We start from the raw sequence: 25,900 nt of genomic DNA, 5'->3' as shown, positions 1-25,900 counted from the left end.
CACCAGGAGCCACCGGCACCCGTCCCCAGCAAGGACGGTGCTGCATTGTCCTCCTGTCATTAACTCCCTGGCTTGACAGATAATTCCCTGACTCAGGCATAAGAGGCTCCAAGGATCTTTTTACAGACACCCACAAATGCTGCCTTGGAGCAGAAAGTCCCTAGCCCAGCAGGTGGGACGGGGAGCACTTTTGATTTTGATTTCCTTTGAATTAGTCTTGTTGGGTGTCAGTGCCCAAGGAGCAGGGTCAGTGGGAAGCAGAGCTTCTGGGCATCTTGAAGGATCATAAGAAAAATAATTTAAAAAAACCAAACAACAACAAACCCACAACAAAAACCACAAAGCCAAGCATCCTTTCAAGTCTCAAGCAGAAGTTTGCCAGCACAGTAGGAACTGCCCAGCCTTGAAAGACGCACAACATCCATCATTAATCATCCAGCCTTTTATGTGCTACAGATAATCCCAGAGGAACAAAAGGCATCAAGTGTTTCACTGGTGTTAATGAACCCTCCCTGCCCCTCAGTGCTGGGATGTCACCTCAAAACTGGGGAGGGAAGCCAGGGAGCAAATCATGCAACAAGGAGAAGCCAAGGCACTTGATGCAGGTCCAGGGACACTAGGGCAGAGCTGAGGACAAGGATGGCTCCCAGCAGCCTCCTGCCAGTGGGCTGGCTTGAATAAGTGGAAGAGCACACCCTTAAAAACAGCAATGAGCTCAAACAGTGCCCTGCCAACATCAGGCCCCTCTCCCCACCCTTCCCCTGCGGAGAGGCAGCGTCTCCCGAGACCAGTTTGGTTCAGGCTGGGTCACCATCACAGTCAGGGACTGGAAATGAGCTGCTGAGCCATGAGTGGCAAAACAATGTCCCATGTGGGGTCAGCAAGGAGCTTTTTATAGAATCACAGACTGGTTTGGGTTGGGAGGGACCTTAAAAAACCATCTAGTCCCAACCCCTTCCATGGGCAGGGACACCTCCCACCAGCCCAGGTTGCTCCAAGCCCCATCCAACCTGCCCTTGGACACTTCCAGGGATGGGGCAGCCACAGCTTCTCTGGGCAACCTGGGCCAGTGTCTCACCACCCTCACAGGAAAGAATTTCTTCTTCATAGATGTGTATTTGGGGTTGAGCAAAAATTTAACAGTTTCGCCTGCCCTGAAAGAAGAGTCACTGCCTCACCAGGGGAGGGAGTGATTTTCACAGGATACCCCTTTCCCTCTGATCCAAGAAAAGTCCACACACCAGCTGGCTGCATCATCCCAGGGCCATGCTACCTGATGCTCACACCTCAACATCTGACCAGGAACTGCAGCAGCTTCCCCAGCCAAGGCTGTTACACAGGCACTGCCTCTCACCCAGGGTGCACTTGCCTTTCCACGAACAAGGTGCACCTCCCATGGGAAAGCCCCACGTGCCCGATCCATGCATGGGACCCACAGCCTGGAAACTCTCATGGCAGCTCTATTTTTAAACAAAGCCTTTGAACCAAATCCAATCGGAAAGGGAACAGGGTCATCTTCCTCATCCCCTCGGATGGTGCTTGGGGACAATCAATCACCAACACCACACGTGGCTCATCTCCTCGCGGAGCAGGATGTCACACCAACAGTACCACCAGGGCTGGGTGAGATGGGTGCAAGGGAGAAAGGGGTGACCTCCTGGTACCCAGTGAAGGATGTGGGGATGGGCACATTAGCAAAAGCTGCCAACATCCCCGCTGCCACCTCTGGGGCTGGGAACCACACCCGGGCTCTGTGTGCCAGCCAGATAACGCGGTGGCGAGCCGGGGCGCAGCTCCGGGAGGATGTCACCGCCCAGGCACATTCCAGCTGTATTTTTAGGTTACCTGCACAACCCCGAGGGCTGGAAAAAAACGCTTGAGTTTTGTTCCCAGGTGGCAGTTTGCTATCCTGCAGCCCTGTGATGGTGGAGGCTCCACTCCAAGAAACACATGGCAGCAGAGACCAGACTGCCTTTAGGAAGCTGAAAGGCACCGTTTGCATTGAGCCTTTATAGGACACATCGCCACGTGCCAAGAGTCAAGCTGCTTTGCACTAGAGCTTGTGCAAAACCCCCCAGTCTGAAGGTGGTTATGGTCACTGGGACACCTCTTCAGAGCAGGCACTGAGCTGGGCTGCAGGCAGAGCACCCTCAGCAGGGCTGGGGACTGTCCTTTGAATCCATCAGTACAATTGGGTTTCCTCCCCAAAAAAGCAGATGCTGCACCTCCCCAAAGCTCAGCTGTGGTGCAGCACCAATGCAGACCTACTGAGGGGAGGAGGGGGTGGTGGGAAAATGCTTGGGATGGGTAATTAACCCAACCCACAGGTCACTAGGAACCATGGAGCTGGGCAGCTCTGCAGGCCCAGCCAGCCCATGGGGTGCACGGCCAGCGTGACACCCATGGCCACAAACCATCCCGTGGGACCAGCACGGGCTGCACCGACCCAGCTGCAGACACTGCACTGCTGCCATGAGACAAGAGGTCTGGAAGCAATCCCAGCCCCAAAGCTTTGTTAGGAGAAGGCAAAGGAGAAGGTGCTTAGAGAGAAGTAAAGAGGATGCTAAAAACAAACCAGAGAAAAAGGAAGAGGCAGAACCACTGTCACCCGTGCCCGTCTCCCTGCCAGCAGGTACCCAGCCCTGCAATGCTGCTCCCTTTGACTTCCCAGCTCATAGGCAAAGCCATGAAAAAATAAAACCTGTTTGGAATGGATGGGGACAATTTCCTGACAGGAGAGAAAACTCAGATTGCTTTTGGAATAGGTCAGCCTGAGAGGAGGCACACCGTTAGCTATTTTTCTTCCTGAGAAAGGAAGAGAGTAATTTTACTTTTTAAGTGTCAGCTGTAACTTAACTCCAGAGTCAACAGACACACTTTTTCTATCCAAACTGGTGCAATTCAAGTACTTCCAGGTGTCCCTAAAACTCTGTAAACCTGACAACACAACAAAGTATTCCCTCTCTGCTTCTAATGCAATTATTTTAAAATAAAGAAAGATCAGCTTTCTACCATCTTCCCTCCAATTTCTTTTGGGCAGGGATACAGCAATTTCATCTCCACAAGTGATGTAAGACAGAGCAGGCACCTGATCTGAAAATGGAATTTAGGGAAGGGAAATAGAAAACAAGGGAGGCCACAATGTCTGCAGCTGCCTGCTCCAGGAGAAGGGCAGAAACAAGAGACTGCCCCAGGTGCTTCCCTGGCCCAGGGGTTTTCAGGCAGGACTTTCTGGAGACCAGCAGGCAGCTGCTCCAATGGTTCAGTGATGTGACCCTCTGGGACCTGGAGGGTGACATCCTGTAGCTTGGTGCTTCTCACCTCCCAGTGCCTGGGGACCAAGCGTGCACAGTTCACAGGCTTCAGGGCTGTTATTTCACTGCAGATGCTGCAAACTGGGCTGGGGGGACCCAGGAGTCAGGACAGGTCTGTCCACCCCCACCAGCCATAACACAGGCAGGACCGACCCCGCGCTCTGCCCACTTGGACCAACACACACGTTTATGCCCAACAGACCTAACCAGCTCACATGCAATTTTTACTGTGTTTTTCCTCAGTTACATCCATGCCAAGACACTCCCCAAACTGGGACAGAGGAACTCAGGAAGAGCCCAGGCACAGCTCAGGAAAGAGGAGCTTCTCCACCACCCCAGGATGCCCCAGGGATGCTGCTGTGGCTCAGGCAGACAAAACCTGCAGATCTTCAGAGGAAGACCTCCAACCTCCAGCAGTGACCTGGCATTGCATCCAGACTGAAGGAGCAGGGAGAACCTTTGATTATCTCTTTTGGAGCAGGGTGCCAATCTGGTGGCTTATGGAAAGCAGCAGGTGAGCGGCACAGTTCACTCCCCCATATCTCCTGCTGTCCCACACCAATTATTTGCTCTTTTTGGTGAACCTTTGGTGCCATCCCTTTTCCTTGCCTGCCTCCGAGCAGGAGTCACAAACGGAAAGGGCTCATCACACCAGAGAGCTGGTGCAAAGCAGACACAGCCAGCTGAAGCCCCCAGTTCCTCCACTGAGAGAAAAATCCACCCCATCATGAGGTGAACAGGGAGCCAAGAGGCTTCTCCAGGCTTTTTGAATGAGACAAAAGAAAACCACAGGCTGAGAGCAACCAGGGAATATGGAGACTGTCCATTTCCCCTCAGGCCGCTGCTCATCCTTATCCCCATGTAAAGCCTGTTACAGCACACAAACCTCAGCGCCCAGCTGAAAAGCTTCAGCCTTAACCACTAACCATGCTCCCCAGTGAAGAGAGGTGGCAGGTGACCTCTTTGGTCCCCACAACCTGCTTGCAACAGGGGCTGGGAGAAAGAGCTGGTATAGCAAGGGGAGAGCTGGCTCCTGAAACCCCCAGGAGAGCTCAGCTGCAGGGAGTAAGACCTGCAGCCTCTTTTCCTGGCATTAACCACCACCCCTCTGACCTGCACCCTTTTTCTCCCATCACTGCTCCTCTGCCCCAGAGGACAGAGAGATACCTGTTCACGTTTCCAAAACATGTCCCATGTCCAAGAGGTGCAGATTACCTCCCACTGCTCAGGAGGTTACAGTATGATCAGTAAGATATACCTACATATATCTTATAAAGTAAGATATATATAGAGAGAGTGAGAGATATCTACATATAAAGGGAAGCACCACATACTTTCAAAGTCTACTTCTCTCGAACCCAGTTATTGCACTGCAGTTTTTGAGATGCTCAGGGGAAGTGAGCCCTGCAGGTTTTTCCTAGTAAAGCCGGATTACAGAGCTGCCACCCTGTCCCAGGAAGCCAGAGGTCTCTGCAGATGAGCTGGTCCCAACACATCCGGCTGACGTTCCAGCTCAAGAGCTGCCAGGCTGTGACTCAGCACAGCTCAGCCTGCAGCTCCTCGTGGGGCACACTTAGGGCTTCCAAGAACTGTTTCCCATTTAAATAAGAAACAATACATTTAAAAAAAAATCCCCTTCACCCCCGGAGAGCAAGCTGCACGTCAGCAGTTTGGGGAAAAGAGTAAGGGAGAAGGTAAGGAGAGGAGCTGGAAGATGTGTGAAATATCCAACCTGCTCAAGATGAAGGGAAGCCCAGGCTGGCTCCCTGCCCTGCCACGGCTACACACCGGTTCCCTTCCTGAGCTGCAACTGTGAAACCCCACGGGGAAATCCACAGTTACCAAACCAGAAATTCTTTGTGGATCCAAAATTAAGGGTAAACTCTTGCAGCAACCTGGAATGTACACAGAAAAGGAAACCACGCGTGCAGCTGAGCCACTGGACGAAGAGCCGACCTGTCTTCTAGCACCTTAGCAAAGCACACACAAGGCTGGCAAGTTTTAATTCATATTCACCCACAATTTCTGCCTGGCAAATTCCAGAGGCATCTTCCTCCAGCCTCTGCTTTTCTTTCATCACCCAGGTGCCCTTCAACAAACCAGGCAGGGGCAGGTGTAACTAATACCTGCAAAAAGCTTCTCTTGGGCAAGAGAGCAGTGTCTGCAGAAGACAAGAGGCAGCCTGGCCATGGCACAGCCATGGGTATCCTCAGCTCAGAGGATAACTCCAGCCAGGTGCCAGCCATCTTCTGGCACCCAGTGATCCCCACTGATGCTCCAGGCAAGTGATGCTCACAGCCAAACTAACCCAGGGATGAAACAAAAACCTGGAGGAAATGGGGCTGCAAACGCTAACAAAGGGAGAACACGGGGCTGTGGAAGCAGATCTAAAACACCCACTGCTGCCTCCTTCTCTGGCAGCCTTAAGGCAGCGTGTAGCTCCTTCCAGCTTAAAGGAAAAGAGGTGATGTCAAAGAGGGAAAGCTGGAGCACAAAGGCTGGTAAGGTCCCTGCTTGTACCCTGGCAGCATCTCCACCCACATCCCACCCCAGGCACCTGTATCCTTTTATTCTGCACTGTGAGATCATCTGGGTCCTCTGACCACCGAGCTCCCACGGATGGGGACAGCAGTTGGCAGGGAGCATGATGGGCAAGCTGGTGTGGGTCCAGAACAGGGTGGGTGATTTTAGCTTTGAGGAGACCAGGGAAACCTTGGAAGCCAGCCCAGCACACGTGCACAGACACCAGAATGCCTAGCGCTGCCCTGCCCTGAGCCAGCAGGGATTTTCTGGGTGCAACCACGGGGTTTTACTAACAGGCACGTGGAGCTGGACTTGCCACCTACCCCCCCTGAGCACCTTCTAAAGGTGCTTGGAGGATGACCAAGAGCAGCCAAAGCAATGTATCAGCACAAGGTCATTTCATCTTTGGCTGAGGTGCAACTTGGCAGCACGTCAGGAGAGAAACCAAGCGCTGCGCAGTGGCAGGGGATTTTTAACTATGCAGAGCAGCTTTCTTAAACAGCCTTGATGGTGACAGCACACCTGGCACTCAGAGGAAAAAAAAAAAAAAAAAGAGCCACTTCATTTTTAGTGACAAGCTGCAAAGACATCCTTCAGGACAACACACCCCCCTGTGCCATGGGGCACACGTTCAGGGCTGACTCAGAGGGACCGTCCTTGGGGCTGTGTGCTCTGCTGCTGCATCATCTCCCTCTCCAGCCTCAACTTTCCCACCCCAACACCACAGAAACCAAGATCTCTGTCCTACAGCAAAAAACACCTCCACCATGTGTTGTGTTTGCCCTTCTCTACCTTGATGAGGAAACACTCCTGCAGGAACAGAGGCGTGCAGGAGGAGAGGACATCTAAGACAAATGCCGTCCCGCCAGCTGGGACAGGATGGTGCCATCTCCAAGGGCTGCTGGTAACACACACCAGGACAGGCTGCAGCACTGGGGGGCCACAGCACCTGACCCGCCGTAGGCAGCTCCTGTAGCACGAGCAGGCTGCCTCCTCAGCCTCTCCCTGCCAGATTTGGGCTAGGAGGGAATTTACACACACACACAGACCACAAGGCAGTATCTAACTGGCCTGCAAGCCCAGACAAGCTGACACTCCCTAGATAACCCTGTCATCTTCCCCTAAACCACCCCCAGCCTGTCCACATAACCAGCCCTGCATGTTTATGATCTGTCACACACATGACTGTCACCTGCCAAGCCCTGACGATGGGCTTCTTCCCCTCCTGTCCCTCTGCCCTGCACCCTGGGTCACCTGAACCCGTCACCATCAGGTGGTCAGGGAGGACACAGCTCCCACCATCACCGAAGAGATGCCAGCAGGACCTCATCTCAGCAGCAGGGCTTTACATATTCCTTATTGGAAGTCCCTGAGGCCTTTATGGGTGTGAAATACAATCATCAAAAGCTGCTTTTTGCTTTCCTCAAGATCCAACAGGCACAAGGCAGGAGACAAGACAGCAGGGCAGAAACACCCCATGACAAGGGGCACTCGGTGTTCAACAGGCAGCTCCCAGGAATGAGATTTTCCAAGAGCCAACAAGCATAGGGAGCAAGCACCATCATCCCCAGAGAGGTTCATCGGATACAAGTAGTTAGCCTGATGCCAGTGCCAAACCACAGCTAAGGTTAGCAGCCTCTGATGGGAAATTACTTGTATTGAGCACTCTGGAGGTTTCTTCCTTTCCAAAAGTAGATTTATTTTTTTTTTCCTTTGGTGGTGGTGGTGTGGGGGGAGGAAGGGTGGATGCTCTACAAACAACTTCTGGTAAGTTTTGTCTCCTCCTCATCCTGCCTCCTCTTCCACTCAAGTTATGTTTTTAACAGAAATGTATCTTAAAAAAAAAAAAAAATCCTTTCACTTGAAATGCAGGTTCTAGACCCTCCTTGTGCCCCCTGCCAGCTCCCAGAGAAGGAGGCAACAGCCAGGCCACCATCACCCTCACTGGTTTTCCAGGGATATGAAGCCATTGCTCCCAAGGCCAAGGCAGAGACATCCCACTGCACCACACCCCCGTGCACCAAACAACTCCCCAGGGTCACAACACTCGCTTTTCTGAGAAACCAAATTCCAGCACTGAATGTCTTTAAAAACAAGCTCGGGTGTCTCTTTACACAATCTGGCTTAATTCACCCAAAAGCTGTTGGACCAGCTGCAGTAATTCCTGGAAACAACGTCGTGACATCCAGCCCAGGACAATGCTCTCCATCACCCCTCCTGACCTTCAGGCCTGGGATTCACGTGTTTCCCCATTTCTCCCTATGTTAGATGCAGCAACACAAACTCATGCCACACAGAAAAGCCCACCAGCCTCCAGGGCTGGAAAGGGATGTGCTCAAAGTGCACCCCAAAGGGCTGCTCATCTTCTCTTGCAGCAGATTGATAGGACAGACACAAAGGGGCTCCGTGGTATTAAGCCCATGGATTAATTAAACAACGTGGACAACACAGCACAGGATTACTGGGAGAAAGGATACTGAAGAGGTTCTGCCTCGCTCTCACCTTCAACCCACTGCAGGTCTAGAATCTCCCCCTGCATTAGAGAATGATTCCCTCCCTTCCCTACCCCCAGGAACCACACAATTCCCAAATCCTGCCCTTCCCCTTAGCCACACCATAACCCCCTGCATCCCACATGGGCAGCAACTCTGCTCCAGCCTTTTGCTGGACAGAGAAGTGGCTGCAAGAGAAAGGTGCAGGCAGGGAGCTCCATCCCAGCTCCAGAAAAGGGAGCAGAGGCTCAGATCCACTGCAAACCAAGGCCAGCTGAGCCACAAGACACTACCATGACACATGGGATAGCTGCAGTGTGCCCAGTAATTCAGGTATTCCTTGGGGCAACAAACATTTAGACTCTCAGTGCTCCCACAGTATCAGTGCAGCATCGTCCCCACACAGATAAGGGCCTGTGGGGAGATATCGTATCTCCCAGGCTGAAAACTGAGCAGAAATTTCCAGTTTCCACCATAGAAAAATCCTCTCTGCCCTCTCCCCCACTCAAAACCCCTGGATAACACTCAGCCTGCACCACAGAGCTTTGTCAGCAAGAGGCAGTGGGTAGATGTAGCTCCATACATACCCACAAGCTGCCCTGAGTCATGCCAGTAAAACCCCAAACTTTTTGTTGGTGGAGTAAAATCACTTCCCCAGCAAACACAAGTTCCTCTCCCAGCTCCCCAATGAGCAAAAAGCCTGCCCGGGCAGCACCTTATTACCACCACTGAAAACCATCTTCCACCCAAAAACCCACAGAGCCCCAGGTCTGCAGCTCCTCAGGTCACAAAAAATCACCAGGACCAGAAACTTCCACCCATTACCAGGCACCCAGAGAGAAGCTCTACAAAGAACATCAGTTTCCTCCAGCAATGACCACCTTTACAAAGCCCAAGGGCAAACCAAACTTTGGCTCAGTCCTGGTCTGAAGCCCAGAGCTGGAAAAGAAAAGCAACAGCCCTCAGGGAGAAGCATTACACACTGGAGAAAAAAAAAAAAAAAAAAAAAAAAAAAAAAAAGAAAAAGCAGGAGAGCATCCCTCCAGGGAGGGAAATAGATCTCTGAAGCACAGCTAAATATTTATCATGTCCAACATGATATATTCCAGGTGCCCACTGTTTTGCTAGCAGAAAGCACCATGAGGAGGAGAGCAGGAGCAAAGAGCTGAGCTCTCTCTACAACTGTTAGAATTAATTGGATGCAAGTGCCATGATGCTTCAAGTAGAATTAAAATAAAAACCTGGCTCTGTGGCTTCAGAGCTCCCAGCCCTGCCAAACCCAGGTGACACCAGGTTGGTGTCTGCTCTGCCTGGAGGCAATGGGAGCCTGAAGCCAAAGCCCTGGTTGTTCAGGTCACAGCCCTGGCTGTATTTTCAGTAGAACTGCTGCGTTTTGGTTTGTGGTGCAGCAGAAGAAGTGTGAATGGTACATGAGACAGTACAGGATTCACAGCCGACTGAACTGCAGCAGGGTGCTGTGCTCCTGCCAAGGGCACTGGAGGGACACGTCCCCACAGCTTATTTACCTCCCCAGAATAGATGCACCACCAGAACAAGCACCAGTTCATCCCCGAGCTCTGGCATTTCTCTCGGTGTCAGAGGAGAGCTGCTGCCTGCCCAGAAACACAGCCTGGCTCCAGCTGGGTCCTGCCCTCTCTCCCCAACTGCACCCGTCTACCCAGACGAAGATCTCTCCCATTAAAAGAAGGGTTTGCTTTTGAATTACTCAGGCCTCAGTGCTGGGTGAGCCCAGGGGAGGCCAAGCAGGTCTTCTCCCTTCAGCCCCACCCATGCACCCTCCCTCCCTGCAGCCGCACAGCTGATTTCTCCAGCAAACTCCCCATTTTCAGCAGACACATGCACATGCTCCTGCCTGTCCTTCCAGCAGGGGCTTCCCGGGAGCCACACAAGCCTCAGCCAACAGCCACAGCAACGTATGCACGGGTCTTCATACACAGGCAAAAAAATATGCCAGGAGCCCCAGGGGAGAGGCAGCAGCCTGGATCTGTACACAAAAGTCTAGCACTGACCCTCCACCGCGCTTCTGCACACACCCGAGGGCTGCAGCTCCACAAGGCTTCCTCCTGTTCTGCTTTAACCTCTCAGATACAACACCCTTGCCTTCACAGCAACTATCGTCCCAAAAAAAAGGTGCAGACTTTGTTGGAAAATCACATCCAGGACCAGCCACAGGTTGCAATCCCCAGCTAGAGGCTGCATCCCTTGCAAAGCTCTGCCAGGAGGACACGCGGGCAGCCCCAGAGCTTTGCAGACAATTCCTTTCCCCAGTGCCACCCATTCCGTGAAACACAGCTCGAGGAGCTTTGGCGACCTGAGATAACAAGGAGCTTTTGCATATTTTAGTAAACACCAGACTTGACAGGGCAAGATAAGAGCGAAACCAAGCAACCTTTTCCCACACACCTGATCCTGTGAGATAACGTGGATCAAGCAGGGATGGGCAATGGGAAGAGGAAGAAAGACAAAATCCTTCCTAAAGCTTCACATAATCCCCAGAAGGTGTTTATCTCCCTAGCTATGTTTAGAGCAGAGCCAAGCAAAGCTCTGGCCCAGCACCATTCCTATCGTGCGTGTCACAGCCAGCCACGCGCATCCCAAAAACTCCCGGGGCAGGAGACAACCCCGTGACTAAGTCAAAATGACCAGGCAGGGTCTGTGTCTATCATGGAAACAGCCAACCTGAGAGCTTCAAGGCAGCAGCCTCCCTTTACAACCCTCACCAACTCTAGCCCAGGAAGGGAAAGCAACTAGCGAAAAGAAACCCAAGACCGCTCGCTGAGCTTCCCTCAGAAAAATTAGGGAAATTTAGCTTAAATTCAGGCTGCCCTAAAGGAGAGGCAGAAGGAACTGCCACGAGTGCTGCTGGCAGCATCCTCAGTCCCAGCAGTGGATGCCCACGCCGGGACCATCCCTGGGTAGCAGCCGGCAAACCTGCTTGGAGGCAGCTGAAAAGCCAGGGGAGGCTCAGGGAGCAGCCAGAGCGATGAGAGGAGACAGCTCTGGGTAGGCAGGTGCATCACACGCACTCAGGATTGATTCCCACACTGGATGCTGCCCCAGTGGAGACGAAGGAGCTCAGGTCAGACGGGGACCCAGAGCTGTCAGTGGTACGAGGAGCAACCGGGCACCAAGCCACGTGTCACAGCCAGAAACCCGCAGACACAGAACGCTTCCAAACCTCCTCCCAGGCCGGCACCAGGCTCCCAGGTGCTCCCGCAGGCCTCACCTTTTGCCCGTCAGCCAGACTGCAGCCCCCAACAATCCTCCCGGGCCCACCCGGGGCTTCATCTCACCTCTTCCCTCCATCCACACATCCACGCGCTGCCGCCGCCCTCGCGAGCCGAGCCGGGGGTCTGGGCTCTGCCCGTCCCGGCAAGAGGCTTTTTAAGAAGTCCGGCTGGTCCCTCTCCAGCACGGGACGGCCGCGGTGGGAGGCATGTGCTCCTTCCCACCCGTGAGTCAGCAGCTCCGCTCAGCACCGTCAATCGCTGCTGATTCACCCCCTGCTTACACAGCAAACAGGAAACTCGGGTCCACATTCCCTCCGGTTAAGACACGGATCATTTGAAAAAAAAAAAAAAAAAGAGCAAAGACCGGGGGGAAGGGGGGGGGAGATGGGGTGGAAAGAGTCACGCCAAGGTGCGTTCATCTCCTCACATGGCTCCTGACGGCGAGTTTCCAGCGCATCACTCCCGAACAAGGAAAAACCCTCGAATCTTATTCCGGTGCTAAGAGAGAGGCAGCAGCCGTCCTCCCGGTGCTCCCTCCGCTGATGCAACCGGGAGCACCGGGGCAGCAGCCAGGCCGTGTCCCGGCCGCCCTGGATCCCGGCAGGCTGGCGCGGCCAGCCCGGGCTCACCTGGGGACAGCACCGGGCCACCTGAGTCACGGCGAAGCGCTATAAATAACGCCCGTGACACACGGTCACGTTCGGCAGCCGGAGACGACGGGAAACTGCAGCGGGGCACCCGCCCAGGGCAGCGGGGGGTGCCCCAGCCGCCCCGACGCGCGGCGGGGAGCGGGACCCTCGTCCCTCTCCTTCCTCACCCCTGCCCGCCCGGCCCCGCCCGCGGCCCCAGCCTCGCACGCCGCCGGGCGCCTTGAGGGCCAAAAGCTCCACGAGCAGCGGATGAAACTCGGGGATTTTTACGGTTCTGCACCCCAGGAGCAGCTTCGCCCCCTGCCCCCGCAGCCGTTCGCCCCGTCCCCTCCCCGCACACACGCCCCGGTCTCGGCGGGATCAGGCAGCCCGGCCCCGGGGAGCAGCGCGGCCCTCAGCCCGCCAACCGGCCCCGCGCAGCCCGGGCCCAGCGCGCTGGGCAGCAGCCCCATCCCCGCCGGTTCCGCCAGAGCGGAGCAGGCGGCCCCGTCCGGCCCGCAGAGCATCCCCCCCCGGCCCCGGTCCCGGTCCCGGCGGTACCTCTGGGCAGGGACATGGCGGCCCGCGGAGCGCGGCCCAGCGCGGCGGCCCCGGGAAACAGCGGCGGGACGGGCCGTGGGACCCGCCCCCCCCGCGCAGCGCGATTGGCCCGCGGCGGGGAGGGGGCGTGGCCACCGCCTTCCGCGGGAAGAGCTTCGCGGTTCTCCGGCACGGAGGTGCGGGTGAAGTCAGGCGGGCGGGCGGCAGGCTCCGCACCCCGGAGCGGTTCGGGCTGGCGGGGGATCCCGGGGGGATCCAGACGGGTAACAAGGAGCGGTGGCAACCGGAGACAGCCCGTCTCTGCCGCGGCCTGGTCTCCGCTTCGTGTTTTGGATCAGTCTGAGCGCGGCAGGAGGGAAGGAGCTGGGCGGACCGGGGCTTGTGTCGCACGGCAGGGCCTCGTCAGCTCCTTTGGGAACACGCGGCTGGACGTGGAGCTGTGAGGGGCTGTGGGACTGGCTTCGACACCTGGCCTGAGAGCTGGCAGCCGCTGAGGTGCCACTGCAAGTCCCCAGGCACCTCGTGTGCTCCATCGCTCCTCCTGCATCCCCGGGCACGGCTGGGGATCACCCCTGCAAGGGGTGGGTGAGGCCCAGCTTTTATTCACAGAATCCCAGACTGGTTTGGGTTGAAGGGACCCAACCACCGTGGGAGCACAGGTGGAGCCAAGGGAACGAGGAGCAGGACAACATCTCACCGCCACTGACGTTTTCCAGCCTTCCATGGAGCAGGAGGGCAAGGAATCCCTCTTCCCTGGCAGGCACCCACCCCATGGGAGCAGGACCCCAACACCCACAGCCTCCTGCCCCAGCACCAGAGCAGCATGAACCAAACCAATGGAGTGGCCTAATGAATCAATCAGCTGATGGACACAGGGAGCAGGAGCCAAAGGGATAAACAAAGGCCAAGGAACACAAAATGGTTATTTGGGTGTAGAGTAGCTCCTGCTGAACCATTAGGAGCTCCAGATTAATTATCAGGGTTGCTGCTTTTCCTGTTGCACAGGCAGGTGGTGTGCAGGTGCCTGGGGCAGGCTCAGCTCCTGCCTCCAGAGGCTTTTTTGGCTCAAATACATCGAGGTGTTGCTGCTCCACCTCCACGGGCCCCCTTCTTTCCTCCCCAAATTTTGCACATGATGGATACACTAAGGTTACTGAGCAGAACCTGAGGGACATGATGTGGTGTGTGGAAGCTCAGGTTCCTCCTGGCTTTGAGGGTGCAGTTTGTGCAGCTGTCCCCCAGACACTCAGCACCCGTGGTGACCTGTGACACTGGACACACGAGATTTCCTTAGCTTGCTGGACTGCTGGGAGGAGCATCTCAAAGGCCACCCTGAGGAGCCTCCTGGTGCTTCCTGGGGTGACAGGACATGATGTCACCCCCCATGGGGCACTGCCAGACCCCCTGCCCCAGGAAAAGGGCCGGATCCTGGGTGGCAGAGCATTGTGCTCGGGGGTGACCAGGGGCTTCCACCGCAGTCCCACAGTGCTGGTTCAGAACCAGCGCACCAGCTCAGCACCGGCGCAGCACCGGTACACCGGGGTCATCACCACCGTGGAGCAGGTGGCACGGCAGGGCGGTGCCAGCGCCCCAGCACAGAATACCCACCGCAGAACCAGTTGGGGACCGCTACATCGATATGGGACCAGCAGAAGGCTGGGACCAGGCCAGGACCAGCGCAGCGGACCCCACCCCCCCCCCCCCCCCCCGCCGCCGTTGCCCCTTTAAGAGCCGGCCGCCCGTACCAAAACAAAGCGGCCGCGCTGCCATTGGCCGCGGCGCGGCACGTGCCGCACAGCTGGCTTCCTGCGCCGGCCGCGCCGCCCGGCCCGGGCCGCTCCCGCCGCGTTCCGGGGCGGCACCCGCTGCTGACGGGGGCTCCGGGGCCCCTGCGGGTCGTGTAGGGCCCGGTGTCCCAGTCCGGCCCGTCTCGGCCATGGCGCACTCGGCGCCGCTCGGCCTCCTGGAGCAGGGCTGCCCCATCCAGGTGGAGCACGATCGGAAGCGGCGGCAGTTCACCGTGCGGCTGAACGGTAAGGGACGAGGGGCGGGGGGTCCCCGAGGCCTTCCCTGCCGCCCTCTGGCCCAGGTTCTACCTCCCTGGAGTCCCCAGTGACTACAGCCCCTCGTTTCTCCCCAGCCTTTCCCCCCCACGCCGCGGTGTCCCGCAGCACCTTCCCTTGTACACCCCACCTTGCTACCCTGCCCCCCCAGCTTCCCCCTGAGCCCCTCTGTACCTTTGTACCCCCCGGTTCCTGCTGGTGCCTCCCATCTTCCCTGCCCCCGTAAAAGCTTGGCCCGGAAGATCTGGGGGGGTCACTCAGCTCCCTCGGTTGTTGTTGAGGTGCCCCATCTTGGCCTGGGCAGGTCTTTGGGGGAGCTAGTTTGGACTTTTAGGTGCTTTTGGATGATGTGGGGGTGCCACATCGGGTCGGTGTGGGAGGACATTCATAGGACTATTCGGGTTGGAAAAGACCCTTGGGATCACAGAGTCCAACCATCATCCCTACTCGACAAAGCTCTCCCCTAAACCATCTCCACCAACACCACATCCAAACGACCCTTCAACACATCCAGGGATGGTGACTCCACCACCTCCCAGGGCAGCCTGTTCCACTGTCTGACCACTCTTTCTGTGAATTTTTTTTATTCTAATGTCCAGTCTAAACCTCCCCTGTTGCAGCTTGAAGCCCTTCCCTCTTGTCCTGTGGCTAATTCCTCAGTGTGTGAGCTGCTTGGTGGCTTTTCTAGTGGGGCTCCTGCAGGGAAGCCCCTCAGGGGTGGGAGCAGCCTGCAGTGAACCTGGTGTTGTGGGATCCTACCTGGTTTAATGGGACCCACAGCATGGAGCCAAACTGCCACCAGTATCCATGGGACTGGGACTACAGGGATCTGGTGACGTGGGGACCCCCCAACAGCTCTGTCACCCGTGAGGCAGAGTGAACAGCAAAGGAGGTGCCACCAACATTTATTTGGGGCACGCCAGTTCCCTTCCAGCCATCCTCTTAATGGTTGATCCCAAATATTCAGCAATCCCATAGTCTCTTTGTCATGTGTCAGAGAACCACTCTGGGGAAAACAGGCTGCAGAAATTGCAGGGTACTTGCCTTTAGAAAACAAAAAGGGTAGTTGGGGAACGATGCTGTAGGAGGCATTCTCAACAAAACAACAGGAATAGTCTGGATCTTATTTTAGACTCCTCTCCCCCTTCCCCCCCCCCCCCCCCATCCCATTTTTATTTCAACCACTAATTACAAAGTGCAGGCTGGAGGCTCAGCAGTGGTGGAACAAGGGAGGAGGAGACGTGTGTGAGGAGAAAACAATGTCACCAACTGCTCATTTCAAAGAGAGGGAAAAGATCAAACGAGGTCCCAGGTGCCGGGTCCCCACGGCCATCGCGAGAGCTGACGTGCAGGAAAGAGGGAGGAGAGCAAACAACTAACAGTTATTAGGGAAATTTAATCTTTTTATCGTGGTTTGCCAAGTAAAACCTCCTCCAGCCGCAGCGTTTGGTGGCTGAGCAGGGAGGAGTTGGGTCAGGAGAGGATGAACTTTGAGAGTGGGAGAATCAGCTGTGGGACCCATGGGGGGAGTTGTGTATGAATCAGCACAAAGCCTCCTGCTTCAGCTGGGGATCAGCACAGCTTGGGGAAGCCACAGCCTTCCCAAGGTGGGCTTTTTTTTCCCTTTTCCTGGGAGTTCAGGGAGACTGCGCCCTTTCTTCAGGGCTGCAGCACTAGCCACGGCAGGAGGCTGTGCTGAGCAGGGTCCTGGTGTGAGGCTGTTGCTGCTGTTGGGCTAACTAACATCTACGCAGGGTGGGGGATCTGTCTCCTCCCCTCAAGAGGTGTTTGCTGATACCAGCCAAGCCCTGGAAGGTGGTCAGGAGATCACCATCTCTGTGGGAGTGTCTGGCGGGGTGTTTATTTCCTGCTCTCCTCTTCACTCCCTCTTCTGGCACCATCAGCATCTGTGATGCTTAGTGCTCTGGCAGGTTGTCCCTGCTGCACGCATGGGAATGACAAGAAACAAGCCAGGCACAGCTGTTTAGCTTCATTGTGACCCACGTGTCCCTCTGGGAGCACTTTTGTCCTGTGTTACTTGCAGGGATGAACAGCAACCCATAGGGTGAACCTGCGTCTTGCTTCTGGACTCCAGGCTCAGCTTATCTCTGGTGTCTCAGTTCCAATGTCAACTAGATATCAAGTGTGGGTGATGCTCTGGGGAAAAAAAACATGGGTGCGTTTGGCTTGTGGACCAAGGAGCTGAGCCAGGCTTTGCTTATTTTCCAGTCTCTGGGCCTATGGCTTGGTGGTTTGCAGTAGTGGGATGTTGGGTAGAGAACTTTCTGTGGTGATGTTCTCATGGAAATCCCCACAGCAAGAAGCCTGAGGCTCTGTGAAAGCTGTGAACTAGCTGTGAAAGTGTTTGTTTTCATCACTGTCCTCTGCACCCCCCGTGTAACCTGGTGTTGGGACTCCTTCCTTCTACACCAGGAGGGTGAACTGTGTTTGGTGTTTTGTGGGTTGCTCTGCCTTTCCCTTCTCTGAGCTCTCGTTGCTGCACATGGCTCCTAAAACGGGGGTAGAAAAAGCTGCTTCACTTCAGCATGTTCCCTTTTTCCTTGCACCCCAAATGCAGAAACATTGAGAAGCTGAAAGGAAAGCTGATTATAACCAGACCTCACTAAGCTTCGTTATCCCTCCAAGAGGAGGGTAGGAAGAAACCCAACTGGATTTGTAATCAGCTAAGATGTGACTAACAACACGAGCCAGCCAGAAACCTCCCTATGCACCTAGTGGGTTGGAAAACATCAATTTGTCAAAGATAAAAACTTCCATGGGAATCACATAGGCTGGTTTTGTCAGGGATAATTGGGGTGGGGTTTTTTTGGATCAGAGATAACGTTTGAGTCAAAACAAGAAACCCAAGGAGACCCCAACCCCAAAATAGCCAGCGGGTCAGTCCAGCTGCTGGCACAGCTGCCTGGGGCAGGGGAACTGCACTTTTAGCAGTGGCCTCTATAACTTCTTGATGCTTCACCAGGCTCTCTGGGTGGGAGATGAGCCCACCATGGGGACTGTGGGGCTCGGGTTCCTCAGGGATGCAGGGGTTCCTCACCCACCCACGCTCCCATTCATGCAACATGTGGGTGCAGCAAGACACGCTTCCCAAACCTCCCACTCCTCCCCAGCTGGGTTTGGGCAGGATCCAGTGGCTGGAAGCTCCTGCTTTGCCTCCTGCTGATCTGAGTCTCAGAAGCTCCTTGTCAGGAATCTGGGCTCGGGTTTATCAGGAAAACCAGAGCAGGTTGTGCCTTGGTGCTTTCCTCCCTGCCCTCCAGGAGGGGAAAGTGCTGCTTTTGCAGCAGGGATGAGGGGACCTGGCCACTGAACACTGTGTCGAGATGTCCCGGCTCCTCTCCTGTTCCTCAGTTGCCTGAGACAGCTCCTAAACAGGAAACTGCTTCAAACCAGAGTGTGTCCCCCCGGCTGCTGCCAGCGAGGCCCCTCGGTGAGGGTTGTGCTGTCTCTGTGCTCTCTGTTGTGCTCTGTTGTGTTTTCTCTCCGTAGTAACGTGCCCGCAGCATGCACCGAGCCCCGGCCTGGGCTGCTTGTGCTCCTCAGGACATCTCGTCCTCCCAGCTCACCCCAAACGCAGCTTTCAGCAGCCCCCTCTGCTCAGCAGCCAGAAGCACTGAGCTGCTCACCTGCCTCTGGGCTTTTCTGGCTCTGAGAGTGGGAAATGGAGTTGGTGTCTGTTCTCTCCCCACTTGCTCTTGGGGAAGGGCTTTGCAGCAGTTCCCCGAGGAGGCTGGAGCTCAGGGGCTGCCTCCAAAGGCTGATGAACACAGAAATCGGTTCAGAGGCAGCCAGTCCTTGCTGGGCCCCTGCCCTGCTCCAGTCCCAGGCACACAATGGTGTATTGTGGGCTGGGGCCAGTGCAGAGGGACAGGGAGGATTTGGGCTGGGAGGACAGGTCCTGCTGTGTTGGAGAGGGTCCCCTGGGAGAGGGGACCAGTGAAGGATGGGCTGGAGCAGGGTGCCTGTGTCTTCCCAGATGCCTGCTGTGTCCCTTCCCCAGCTCGGGGCTGGGGCTGGACTTGCTGCTTGTTCCCCTGAGGCTCATGAGCCACCCAGCCTGGAGACTTGTGTCTGGTGGCAGGGCTGAGCCTGCACCTCTGGGCCTCATCTGCTGCCCAGAGCTGTCCACCCTGCTTGGGCAGAATCTCAGTGCCACTGGTCCTGGTGGGAAGTCTCCATGGAGAAGAAGTTTAGACCTGGTCTCTCTTCTACCTCCTGGAAAAGCTTCTCCATGCACCCTGTAATTGGAGGGAGGGTTGTGCTGCCATTTTCACTGTGGAGCCTCCTCTTGCTCCCCTTTCTTGCTGGGCTGATTTGCATTGACTCAGACTTCCTCGCTCGCTGTGGCCTTGAAGCTGAGGTGCTGTGCAGGGAGTGCCTGAGCAGCCATGGCCAGGCTGGCAGGGCACTGCTGGGGCCACGCTCAGTGTGTCCAGTCAGATAAAATCCCTGCCCTGAAGTCTAAGGGGGGTGAGACAGACCAGCTTGTGGTGTCCCTCTTATGCCATGTTTTGGGGTGGTTTCTGCTTGTGTGCCCTCTCAGGGGGGGATTGAGGCAAGCTGGGGCTGGGCTGTTCCTGTCAGCTATGGGCTTGGCACTTTCTTGCCTGGAGAAGCTGCAGGATGTTATCTCTGGACCTTTAAACATAACCACTCACCTCTGGCTGTGCCCTGCATCAGCCCCTCTTGCAGCCCAGGGGCATCCCCCACCATCCCATAGCAGGGAGCTGGAGATGAGGGACCAGGAGACACTGAGTGCAGCCCAGCCCAGCCCAGCCCCAGGGCTGTGCAGGAATGGGGACACAGCAGTGATCTCCTCCCAGGCCATCAGTGTCACCTGCAGGGGCCACACCAAACCCTATGGCAGGAGTGTCCCTGATTTCATGTGTAGAGTGGCTCAGGGGCCCATCCCTGAGGTGAGCACCTATAGATGTATTTACATCCTTGGCTGAACTGGGTTGTTTTTCTTAGCTGGGACCAGTTTCCCAAAGTGTTGGTGGCACTGGCTTTCTCTGCAGAGCTGGCTGTAAAACCCTCTGGGCTCTGTGTACGTTCATTTGTAAACTGGTGGGATGCTGCAGCTCCCATCCCAGGTGGGGTTTTGTGGTGCTACTGGGATACAGTGAGTATGGAGGGAAAATCTGCCCAGGGCAGAGCTGAGATTCTTCAGACACTGCATCATCTTCTGCTTCAAAAGACATTTCTGTAGGTGATAGTTCTATATGGATCATATATATATATATATTTATATAAATATATAATTTATAAAAGTATATTAAGAAAACCAACAGCCTTTTCTTCTGTCAGAACTTAGAGAAGGATTTAATGTTGAACTTATCAAAGCTTCAGGCAGAAGCTGTGGAAAGTTTTGGCCTGGGAGGAGAGCAGAGTGGAAGGGCTGTGAAAGCCACTATTACCAGAGTGTTTCGCAGCCTTTGCTGCTGCTGGCTCTGATGAAAGCAGCTCTGAGAGCTGCCACCAAATGTGTCACTTCTGATGTGAGGGTGAGGGCACCCTGCTTTGCCTGTCCCCTGACCCGGGCAGGCTCTCTCTCAGGTGAGACAGGTCTGTGCTGCTGGGGAGGAGCTGGGCTGGTGGCTGCTCCCTGGGCTTTTGGCTTTGTTTGGGTGCATGGATCCACGCAGGGAAATGCTGCAGTTCTGCCTTTTTTTTCCCCTGCAAAGATTTATACAAATGGGGCTGTAGGATCTCATCTGCACTGGTCTTGCTAACAGGGAAGAGGCAAGCACCCCTTCAGTCCCATCCCTCTGCCCATCCCAGAGGTTCACCCCAAACCCTCTGTCCTGAGACAGAGCAGAGAGTCTGGGATGTCTTGGGAGACTAAAAAAGCTTGGCTTTTTGATGAACTAGAGGCTGAGAGGGGCAGGACTGATGCCTGTAAGTACTTGGGGGCTGGCAGGCAGGGAAACTATTTATGTCCACCCAAGAACAATGTTGGCACAAGAATGAGTGGGTAGAAACCAGCTGAGGATGGAAATGCAAAGGTTTCCATCTGATGTAGGAGAACTGAGCCTAAAAGGAGCAGGAACAAGAACTTGAGCTGCTCCTGTTGAAACACAGAATTCAAATGCTCACATTTCTAGCGCCCTTCAAATACAGGTGCCTTTCCCCACTGCTGGGGGAACTGGGCTGGAGTTGTCAGCTGAAATGCAATAATAAAGCTTATTGAGCTCAGCTAAAGCATTTAGTAAATGCAGGTGAAACTTGGGACCCTTTACCCTCCAATAACCACTGGAGGGAAAGGAAAGGTTTCCAATATTTTAATGGAACTTGTCTCTTTGATTGGAAGAAATCCCCTAGAAATGAAATGTTTGCTTTTGATTTGAAGACAGAAACTCAGGTTCTGCAGAGGAAGGCAGGGAGGTGTTATTAGCTCTCTCCTGATTTACACATGTGCTGAAACTTCTTTTTTCCTGTACTGAGCTGCAGCGAGAAAGCTCAGGGTGTTGCAACAGGAAACCTCTGCCTGTGTGTGCATGTAAATGTGTGTGCACGACCCCCCTTGCACACCTGGGTGTGCTTTCCTGTGTGCCTGTTGGATTAATCTCTCCCAGCATCTTCCCCAAGGTGTGTCTGTCCAAATGCTGCAGCACCAAGCCAAGAAATCTTGTCCTGTTTTCTGTGCCACGACAAAAATCTCTGTGCTGTAGAAAGAAAGGAATTCACCGTTACCTGGCTCAGCTTTGTCCTGGTTTTATCCCCCCTCTTCTTTTGGCTCCTTCCCCCATCAGCACATCCCACCCCTCCCCTCAGCTGCTTTCCTCCCCTAACCTCGTTGTGCTGGATGCCCAGGTTGCCACGACAAGGCAGTGCTGCTCTATGAGTACGTGGGGAAGCGGATCGTGGACCTGCAGCACACAGAAGTGCCGGATGCCTATCGGGGGAGAGGAATAGCCAAGCACCTCGCCAAGGTACAGCCCCCACCACCCCTCCTGCCCTGGGCAGAAGCTGTCACCATCCCAGCCATGGCTAGAGACCCTGACTGAAGCCAGGCTCTGTCACGTTGGCATTACATGCATGGGAACCATTGGGAACCACCCCTGCTCCAATGGGAGAGAGGGGCTGCTGGCAGGACAGATGGAAATCCATGGGCAGATATTTCTATTTGGGTGAGTGGCAGCACGTCCAGCTGCTTGCCCAGGCTTGACCTGTTCCTCCTTGCAGGGAACAGCCCTCGTGCCCACCTTGCAGGGGCTGATGCAGTGCCTCCTCCTCTCAAAGCTTCAAGCCCTTGTGAGCCCTTTTCCTGCTTTTGAGGCCCACAGCCATGCAGGGAGTGCTGAGGAGCCATGAGCACAGTGGTGGCAGGGACTGTGAGGTGATGCTTTGGGGTTCTAGCTGCTCCCTGGCCCCCTTAGCCAGGGCAAATGGGTGACAAAGGTGGCCTTCAGGTGATGTGGCTGGGTCACCTGCAGTGCAGCACCTGCCAGGCAGGATACATTGAGGGTTACCCTGGGGGGTCCCTGCATGCCTCTGGGTTAAACTGGGGACCCTGTGGGGGCTGTGGCAGGATGGCTGTGCTCTCACCCCAGCCCTCTCCCTCCACCTGCCTCCCACAGGGGGTACACGATGGCAACCTGCTGCTTCCCCCAGCTGCACAGGGGGTTAAGGAGTCCAGACCCTTGGGGGGTTTCAGAGGAGAGCGTAGGCTGGAGGTGCTGGTTGTAACCCATCTGTCCTCTCTGTTGGTTGCAGGCAGCCCTGGACTTTGTGGTGGAGGAGGACCTGAAAGCTCACCTGACGTGCTGGTACATTCAGAAGTATGTCAAGGAGAACCCACTGCCCCAGTACCTGGAACACTTGCAGCCTTAAGGCAGGACAGCCCTGACACCAGCGCGCCTGACCCTGACTGTTCAACGCAGCCTTTGCTTCTCTGCAGTCTCAGGAAACCCCCCTTCCCACACTCACAATTCCCATTTGTTTGAGGGTGTCCATGTGGTCCATGAGTGTGGGCACAACCTCCTCCTGTCTGCCCACCTGTGAGCATGGCTGTGGCCCCTGGGCCAGGCTCCAGCCACATGTGGTGCCCCCCAGTGCTCTTTTTGCCAAGCCAAGGAGTAGAAGAGGATGATTTTTCCACCAAACTCCATCACAAGACCAGGGGATGACTTGTTCTGTGCCTCATCCCCTCTCCTCTGCTTGGTAACAGCTGTGAACTTGCTGGGAGATGTTGGTTAGGGGTGGTCGTGGGGTACCAGCCCCTCCTTTCCTCCCAGTAGCTGGGAGAGATGTGGATTAAGCCTTGTGGGACAGAGGGAGGTGCTGGAGGAGCCCCAGCCCTGTTGCAAGTTCATCCCCTGCAGCATCTGTTGGACACCAAGCCTTGCCCAAGCCCATGCAGGGCACAGGTGAGAACATGTGGGCCATGGTGGTGCTTTGGGGGCTTCGCTGCGCTGGCTGTGGAGACACTCGGACAGTGACACCTTCAAGCCTAGAGACAGGAGCCATGTGAGGAGAGGGCTTTGGCCACAGGGACTGCAGCAGAGCATACACAGTGTGAGTGTGGAGAGGAGAGGGGTTGGGGTCACAGGTGCTGCTCCCTAGAGATGCCAGCTCCTGCCCAGCCATCTGTATGTAGCCCCAGCATGGCATCCCCACAGGGTCGTGGGCCATTGTTCTTGTCTCTGCTCCTTGCTCTTGGTGTCGACTGTGCTGGTGTGGACACAGCCTGCTCAGGAGAAGAACATCAGCCCTCAAGGCCAGCCCTGGCCTAAGCAATGAGGACACAACCCATGCTTTTGCAGGCACCAAGGTGGTTTCCTGCAGCTGATGAAGAAGGCTCCCCCCATCTCCCTTGACTTCAGCCCTGCACTCCAGGTTGTAAGGCTTGAGCCGTCATCGCGTCCTGAGAGCATCAGGGGTGAGGCCTCCAGGGCCTGGGCCTCGCCTGTCTTCAGGGCTTGACACTGGAGCTGCCTGCCTCATCCTGGATGCTGATGACTCCTTACAGCCATTGGAAAGAAGTCCTGGCTCAGGGCAGTCCCTGTCTGCTCACTGGCCTCCTTGCAGCTCCAGGCCCCGGTGCTGGCGGCAGCGTGGGGTCCTGGGCCAGCAGCAGGAGCACCCTCAGATCACACTGTTCCCTCTGTGGATGGTGACCCCGTGGCACAGCTCAGCATTGCTGCAGAGGATGTAGAGGTAACACTGTGAGGGCAGGGCACTGCCTGCCTCCAGCCTGCTGCCTGTCCTGCCTTGCCTGGGCTCTCCAGGCCTGAGCAAAATCCCAGAGCATCTCCTGCTGAGCATTGGGGATTTCATGGTGTCCCAGGGCTGGGCTGCAGTGGGGGAGATGGTGCTGCTGGCACACCAGCCCTGGGCAGCTGTTGGAGGCTGCAGCCAGGCAGAACAGAGATAAAGCCCTTTACCTGGAGGCTAAATCCAGACCTACCTTATCTCAGCAGGGACTAAAGTTTACAATCTGTGTCACGACCGAATGAAGCCCCAGCCATGAGGCAGCTCAGCCTTCTCTTAGATCCCAGTGCAAAGTCCATGCTGGCAAAGGCAAAAGTTCCTACAGCCTTTTCTCCTGGTTGGGTTGGTCAGAGATGGAGACGGTGTGCCTGATCTCAGCCAGGGAGGCCCTGAGCTGATCCTCCTGGCCACAGGCTCGAGGTGAAGCCCTGCTGCCTGCCCCTGCTTGTCAGCTGCCCACTGCAGCCCTCCCCGCCCTGCCACCCTGCAGGCTGCCCATGTCCCTGCCTGAGGAGGGACCTGTGCCTGGCAGCAGACCCAGCTCCAGCTCATGTTGCTCAGGAAAGGCAGTGGGCTCAGCCCTGCTGCTGCCTTGTGCTTCTGCCCTCTTGCTGCCTATTTCAGCCTGGCTGCCACCTTCAGGATATCTTGGAGGAACTGGGAACGGGTCACAACTAAAGAAAAGGGCTCAAGAAGAAATCTGGGCTGCTAAATGTTTATTCTTTAACATGCAAAATACACTTCAATGTCTAGTTACAGGAGCAAGGCTGGCTCTGTTACACCCCAGTGCTGACAGAACTGTCCCTGCTCTTGATCTCAAGGTGAAACTGAACCGTCTCCTCTCCTGCAAGCCAAGCCAAGACACCATTGTATCTTTGTCATGGGGCTGGGTGCTTTGTGGCAGCAGTAACTGCAAGCCTTTGCCCTGGTTCTGTGCTCATTTCCACTGTGTGACAGTTCCCAGAAGTACCCTGTGGTGTCTGCCGTGGGAGCGTGGCTCGCTGTGCTGTGGTCACAGGAAGGTCCCAGCATCCAAGCCCTGGAGCCCATCGTGCTGCTTCTGCAGAAACCTGGTGCTGTCTGATGCTGGATCACAAGTGGCATTTGCTGCCTTAAATCAGGCACTGCACACAGTTTTGCTGCTGCTTCCTTTCGAGGTGCTACAATCCCCGCGGTGTCTGACCCGATGGAGACGTGTGCCGGTGTCCGTGCCAACCCTGTCAGTGCTGTGCCCATCCTCCCCCCCAGCCTTGCCTTCCCCGTGGTTTCTGAAGAATAGCAATACCCTCAGGTCACCAGCGATGCCACGATGCTCCTGTGATCTGGCACTGCCAGCTGGGAGATGGCTCGGGGTCCCTTGGTGTTGGGCAGCCCTCCCTCCTGCCTCCCTCGCCCAACTCGTCTCTGCAGGAAGGAGCTGAGTCCTGCACTGCCCCTTGGTGCTGACTAAACCTGGAGGAGTTGGGGATCCTGAACTCTCTCCAGCAATGGGAGCGTGGAAGTGGTTTGGTTGAATATTGAGGTCCCCAAACCCAGCTGAACTACAGACCTTGGTGGGTGGGGAAATGCAGATTGCTGTCCAACCTGCTTCCACATCACCCAACTTGAAACACCCCCGTCCACTTTCCACTTGTCTTCCTCTGTCCGAGGTTTCCATTCTGTTGACTTCAGTGGTTACGATGTGCCTTTCCTTCTCAGGACCTGTTACAAACGACCTTTCTGCTTTTGTTTACGTCTAACATTTATCTTTACCCCTCCCTCTGTCATACTATAAAACATGAACATATTGCATGAAATTCAATACAATAAAAAGTGTGGCTTAACTGTCCTGCA

The 25,900-nt window shown here is 55.5% G+C and overlaps 2 protein-coding genes across 2 annotated transcripts in view; one reads left to right on the top strand and one right to left on the bottom strand.

Annotated features, from left to right (window-relative positions):
- MAP2K3 (mitogen-activated protein kinase kinase 3) overlaps nt 1–12,842 on the bottom strand; it is a 33,161-nt gene extending 20,319 nt beyond the window's left edge. Inside the window, exon 1 of the mRNA XM_051632378.1 lies at nt 12,771–12,842. Coding sequence (XP_051488338.1) covers nt 12,771–12,786 — 16 coding nt within the window. The 5' untranslated portion in view covers nt 12,787–12,842. The remainder of the gene's footprint in view (nt 1–12,770) is intronic.
- Nucleotides 12,843–14,594: 1,752 nt separating this feature from the next.
- Nucleotides 14,595–25,900, top strand: NATD1 (N-acetyltransferase domain containing 1). Its single transcript, XM_051632530.1, has 3 exons — nt 14,595–14,803; nt 21,668–21,786; nt 22,571–25,900. The coding sequence occupies exons 1-3, from the start codon at nt 14,707–14,709 to the stop codon at nt 22,685–22,687; spliced, it is 333 nt and encodes a 110-aa protein (XP_051488490.1). The 5' UTR covers nt 14,595–14,706; the 3' UTR covers nt 22,688–25,900.

The sequence above is a fragment of the Apus apus genome, chromosome 14, assembly GCF_020740795.1.
Source record: "Apus apus isolate bApuApu2 chromosome 14, bApuApu2.pri.cur, whole genome shotgun sequence".
Taxonomy (NCBI): domain Eukaryota; kingdom Metazoa; phylum Chordata; class Aves; order Apodiformes; family Apodidae; genus Apus; species Apus apus.
Note: the sequence above shows the minus strand (reverse complement) of the source record. Positions and strands in the feature narration are given on the sequence as shown.